Below are 6,180 nucleotides of genomic sequence, written 5' to 3' on the forward strand. Positions count from 1 at the left end.
ATTTAATATTATTATTTAATTTTTTAATATTAATAAATTATTTAGATCTTTAACATTATTTATTTAATTTTTTAACATTATTAAATTACCTAACACTTAAATATATGGACATAACTAACTAAACTAGAAAGATATCCGCACGGTGCGCAGACAATACAGATGCAGACTATAATGACATGAATCTCTGTTTATATTTTGCATTTTATTTGGTATAAAAAGTAAAAGAGGTTATGTATGTTGTAAAAAAATTTATTAAAATTTTGGAAAAACTAAAAAGAGTTTCTATAAAGGAAAAAGAAAAACTAATGAAGTTTATGCGATAGATATTTTTGTCTGTAACTAAGGATATGATGAATTGAATATTATGTAAAAATAATTCGTATATATTTTTATCATTTTGATTTATTAAGATTTGATTTGTATTAAATATGAACACTTAGAATGAGTCTAACGAAAGAAATAGGTAGCAAAAAATGAAATAGAGTTTTAATAGTGTAAAAACTACAAAAAGGATGCAATAGAAGTACAACAAAATAGTTAGAATGACATATCTAAAATAAGTCATGTAAGTCTTAATCTTCTGTAATGATAGGATATGTCATGTGGTAAGATTGGTAGTATTTAATATTCAAGATGTCGGTGTTGTTGCTGGATCTGCAAGATTGAGAATAATATAAGAAAATTACAGGTTATTATATAAATTCCAAAAAGAAAAAAATATTGGTCAAACGTATTATCATGGCCGATAATAAATCAAAGTTGGAGCAATAGGTTTGTATAAGGGACTATGGATGTATATAGAAATGAGAAGATAAAGAAAAAAATACCTCAAGTTGAACCCATTGTCATATATTTCTGAAGACTTTGGGATAAACAATATTCTCTATATTGCTAGTGTTTTCATCATGAGCAATTAAAATTTTCAAATCTTTTTTATTTGTGACTCTTGAGATGGCAACATAAAGTTGGCCATGTGTAAAAACTGGTTTTTCCAGTAGCAATCTGACGTGGTCCAACGATTGTCCTTGACTTTTGTTTATTGTCATTGCATAAGATAGCATAACAGAAAATTGTCTCATTTGAAATCTAAATGGTATCCTTACATTTGATGGTGTGAATGTCATTCTAGGAAATGAAGAGCTTATCAAGACAGTGATTAGAATTCAACAACTTTGCCTTGATAACTTTATCCCCAAGTCTTGTAATTTATCAACCTGGTACCGTTGCAAAGCCTTGATGAGTGATCAATGTTTCTGATAAGCATAACAGGACAACTGACCTTTAGCTTCAATTCATGATTTGGAAGCTCTGAGCACCTAAGTGTTGCTAAAAATTATGGTGTGTGGATGCCTTCAATTTCATTGTTACCTCCTTCAGACAGAGACTTATTGGAACTAACATAGGTCCTGCATTGATTGTTGTTCATTGCAGTCATGTAATCATTTACCTCATCTACAACATGAATTGTAGGAACTAAAATAGCTCGACTTTTCAAGTAGCTTTCGTTAGCTATGTCAGCAATGTAATCAGAATAGATTGCTTCAATCATTGCCTGTATAGGATCATTATAATTAGTGATAAGCAATTCAGGAGGTATGTTAATCATGTTGCATCCATCACATGTTCCTTCAGATGTTCCATTGCCGACCTGAAGAATCCATTCAGCAAATTGCTTTAAATCTTCTGCCGGAGTATCTGTAGTCATACATTGTAGTCGCATGTTTACAGTGAGCTTTAATATTTCACAATGCTGCCATAGATATGATGAGTTTAAACACGCATTTACAATGTTTTGTCTTGTTCGTTTTGGGATCACTGGTAAGATTTGTCTAAAATCCCCACTGAAAACAATTGTTTTTCCCCCAAAAGGCAATTTTCGATTCTGATCATATTTGAACCTCATCAAATCTCTCATTTTCTTATCCAGTGCCTCGAAGCAAAATTTGCTCATCATAGGAGCTTCGTCCCAAATTTTGAGCTTAGCTGTTATAATCAATTATGCTAACGGACTTCCTTGCTTGATGTTGCAAGTTGAGAACTCATCTGGAGTTAATGGTATGGCAAACCTAGAATGTGCAGTCTGACCTCTAGGTAGCAATAAAGAGGCAATGTCGCTAGATGCAACAGTTAAGACTATTTGTCCCTTTGATCTTAGTGCCGAAGCTAAAGTTTTCCAAAGGAAAGTCTTTCCTGTACCTCCGTGGCCATACAAAAAAAAATACACGTCCATGTTGACTTTCTGCAGTGTTGATGATCTTATCATAAACCTTTCTTTGCTCTGCAGTAAATTGGAGAGGCACTCAGTGTGTTGCTTTTCTAATGTAATACGATCATAATTTAACTCATCAAAGATCATTTTGTTTCGGGTTCTGAGATGGTCAGTATCTCCTGATGGAAATGGCATAGTCGGGTAATCTCGTAAGCTTTTTCTGTTACTGTTCAAGATTTGCTCGATCTCAATCAACGTTAGATTCTTTAATTCTTCATCACTCAAAGCTAGATCTGAAATGTTGAGAAGGTAAAAATGTCATTTACTATTGTACACAAAAATTGATTATGGATAAAAGAAAGACAACAAAAATATATAGGCAACATTTTAAAGATTTTAAATTTAATTAAAAAGATATTTATTATAATCGTTTGCTTACTATATAGGCCAAACATGGCTCTATGATCATGCAAAATTCCATTACTCAATAGCATGGCTGTTTTTTCCCAAACAGCTTCGGGGCGCACCATTGAGTTAGACCACAATAGAGTCACAAACAACTTTCGCAAATAATGACCCGAGCCCCAATGACTTGCTTCCTCAATAGCATCAACGTATTCTTTGTCGTCATCAAGCAAGTCGCGTGCATAGCATGCATCTTGAAATGATGAGTAAATAACATCATTGTAAGTTCGAATGTCTGCATAATTTGTTGGTCCCTTTACAATATTTAACAACAACCTTAAATAATAGAGCTCACCATATGATGGTGGAACAAAGATCATCCTTCCAATGACTTGATGACTTTTCCTGGGTGCCCAATCTCTAGGTGACGATTTCCAAACAAACTTGCTTGGAAACTCATTGTAGGTTAGTTCTCTAGCTATAGCATATTCTTTGTTAGCTATAAACCAAGCTAGAAACATGGACTCTTTAATAGTCGCCTTTGCAACTACCTCAAGTAATGATTCGTCATCTGTAAAGACAACAGGTTGTTGATCTGGAAAATGAAAGCTAAGCCTTTCCATGGATGGATTCTTGTAGTGAATGTCATAGGAAAATATCTTCCAAGCAGCTTCACAGGGAGATATATATCGGCAATCGTAAAACATTTTCACTTCATCAACTTCTTTAGTTGATTTTTCATTGGTGGAGTTTGCGCAAAAGGAGGCTGTGACACGATCACTCCCTTTGTTTACATATTTGAATAAATACTTAATAGATCTTGACTGGTTACACCATTCGACATTAATGTGAGCACGGTACTTTGGTAACAACAATCTATTATGTGGCACGACATACCTATTGTCAAGATGAATTCCTGATACTTCGACTGTGCGTCCATTGTTTTGACGCTTATAAATTGGGTAACCATCTTCGTCTACTGTGGTAACTTCATTATACTTCTTAGGGAAATGACATATGCAACGCCCTTCATCCATGCAAGGCGAAGTTGGCCTGCTAATACCACATGGACCATGGAACATAAAAGTCTTCACAGCTTCGTAATATGCATTGTCCACATTAGGATCCGGAATTTCAGCACGAATAATTTTGTCTATATCTGCCGGAGTTGGATATTTATCTTGTTCATGCAAGAATAGTAGTATATGTGCGTGTGGGAGACCTCGCTTTTGAAATTATATTGTATAGATAACTGAGAAAAATGGCGAAAACTCATTGGTATTAACACCACTAAGCTAAGATATGATGAAGTATTTTCATGGTAGCAATAAAAATCCGAAAGATGTATTTAAGTTGCATACCTGCTTTTGTCACCCCGAATAATTTGTTGTATCTAAAATCCTTAATCATCTTGTCCAGTTTTACTTTGAATAGTCTACAAACCATATCTGGCCTGTCCTCTGGTTTGACTTTATGCTTTACACAGTACCGTTGTATTTCATCCCATTGCGGATTGCAAGTAAAAGTGATGAATAAATCTGGATAACTAACGCATCTGCATATTGCCATAGCATCTTGAGAATTTTGTATCATGTATCTTGGGCCACCAGTAAATATTGCTGGTAGTATAATTCTCTTTCCTTTTGAAGTAGCATTTGTCTCACCGTTGAATACAGCATCTCGAAGCCCATGGTATATCTCAGCTCTAAAATCGCTTTGGTGGGTGTAAATTTATTTCAACCTAGCACTTTCAACTATTGAGAATGCATCAACTAAGAACTGTTAGAATAAGCGATAGGATTATAAAAGGACACCATTTTGTGAACCCCAATCTTGGATTCGAAATGCGAAAAACTCCCGCATTGTGACATGCTTGTCTTCATCTGTTGGGTTTTTCTTAACTCAGTTCAACACAATATCTTCTCTCCATCCATCTTCACCATAGGGGAATAAACTAGGATATTGTAAGCCTAGATAAGATGGGTGGAGCTCTGTTATTCTTTGAAGTGCTCCCGACTTAATCTCGACAATAATATCTCGTTCTTTTGTGGATCCATCAAAATTCCTGACAATTAAGGTAGCAACCTCAGATACCGAAGGCAAATTGTATCTCCTTCCATTTTGTCCTCTTTTTCCTATGAGTCGTAGGCGAACTGAATCGGCAGCGTTCACTGCGAGTGCATCGCGAGCAAGTCGAAAAGACTTTGCAAGGACATTATGATCGTCCAAGATAGTCTTGATAGTAGAGACTATATCAGCATGGAGCTTGTTCAATTTATCCTTTGAGCTACAAAGAATCAGCAAGAAAGGATGTTAACATGACTGTGTGTATAACATTTCAACCAAATCATACTTTCTTTATTCCAAAATTTAATTAAAATGTATTGAATTTACCTCACAACATGGATTCTATTTTTATCTCATTTCCGGTGTCATATATGTATAATTGTGCAAATTTTGCTATTCCTCCATTCAGTGGAAGCAACCTCCCCATTAAATGATAGTTTTGACCGTGCAAAACAAACGTTGGAGGTCCACGGCTTTCATTAATCGACCTGTGTATCTTGCCTCCAAATGATGTGAAAGCGAACATACTATTGTAGCTTCTAATATTCGATCGAAAATGTTCGGCCTTTTGATTATTATCAAAGTAAAGCCTCTTCAATGGCTCAGGAGGATCTTGGATCATAGGAAGTTGAACTTGACTTTGTCGGCAGCATAGGTTGAACTTTGGTAATTTAGAATTGTAATGCTTTTCTATTCGCTCTTTGGCATGTATAGTTGGGATCTCCGATATCCCAAAAATCTATGAAAAAGGAAAAGGAATTAGCAAAGGAAAGTAACATGAGATGACAAAGTATAGCAGTTTATGCAAAATAAAAATAAAGTTTTTCAAAAAATTAAGATGCAGTCTTGTATAACTTTAATTACAAAAACTCGTTTTTTAATCTAGAAATCGATTCAAAATGTTAAAATAGTAAAATGAATTTAAGTGTTTATTAGAAATTAGTTGAATAATTAAATGGAATTGAGTCCGAAAACTTAAATCAATATTGTGCAATCTACTTTTAATATATGACACATAAATTTAAGATTAATGTATACTTTAATTATATGCAGGGACAAATTTAGAGGGGGCAGTGAGGCCATGCTCCCCCCTCCTGGCCGAAAGGATTTAGAACTTCTATATATTATATGATGATATATTCAACTTTAAAATTGAGCTTTTTCTGTCCCATGACTTGGGTTCAAATCCCAATTGTTACATTTTGAACATTAATAATGTATTATATTTTTTTAGAACAATCTTTTTGATTCATAAATCTTTTTTAATTGTTCCTTTAATTCTTCATTTTTTTCATTAACCATTTGTTTTGATGAATTATTTTTTTATTGTTCCTTTTATGTTTTTAACTTTTTCCTTACCTTTCAAATCTATTATCATATAAAAAAATACTTTAATTTTTATGATAAATTCTAATTGAATGGTAAAAAAGTATAAAAATACAAAATAAATTATTTCAATATTTATTTATTTTCTTATGATATTAAATTAATAACATATT

At 33.5% G+C, this 6,180-nt stretch overlaps 2 protein-coding genes across 2 annotated transcripts; both read right to left on the reverse strand.

The window, feature by feature from the left end:
• On the reverse strand, window positions 1,334-1,951 carry LOC107607914. Its single transcript, XM_016309810.1, has one exon. It carries the CDS (start codon window positions 1,949-1,951, stop codon window positions 1,334-1,336), a length of 618 nt encoding a protein of 205 aa, XP_016165296.1.
• On the reverse strand, window positions 1,997-4,305 carry LOC107607906. The gene is made up of 4 exons (XM_016309803.1): window positions 4,289-4,305; window positions 3,976-4,169; window positions 2,649-3,773; window positions 1,997-2,502 (listed from the first exon to the last, which is right to left on the reverse strand). The coding sequence occupies exons 1-4, from the start codon at window positions 4,303-4,305 to the stop codon at window positions 1,997-1,999; spliced, it is 1,842 nt and encodes a 613-aa protein (XP_016165289.1).

The sequence above is a fragment of the Arachis ipaensis genome, chromosome B01, assembly GCF_000816755.2.
Source record: "Arachis ipaensis cultivar K30076 chromosome B01, Araip1.1, whole genome shotgun sequence".
In the NCBI taxonomy this organism is placed as follows: domain Eukaryota; kingdom Viridiplantae; phylum Streptophyta; class Magnoliopsida; order Fabales; family Fabaceae; genus Arachis; species Arachis ipaensis.

Coding starts and splice junctions, on each gene's coding strand:
- LOC107607914 (XM_016309810.1), bottom strand. CDS start 1,951: ATGAGCAAATTTTGCTTCGAGGCACTGGATAAGAAAATGAGAGATTTG.
- LOC107607906 (XM_016309803.1), bottom strand. Junction 3,774..3,975: donor ATTCGGGGTGACAAAAGCAG/GTATGCAACTTA, acceptor CAACTCCGGCAG/ATATAGACAAAATTATTCGT. Junction 2,503..2,648: donor AGCCATGTTTGGCCTATATA/GTAAGCAAACGA, acceptor TCAACATTTCAG/ATCTAGCTTTGAGTGATGAA.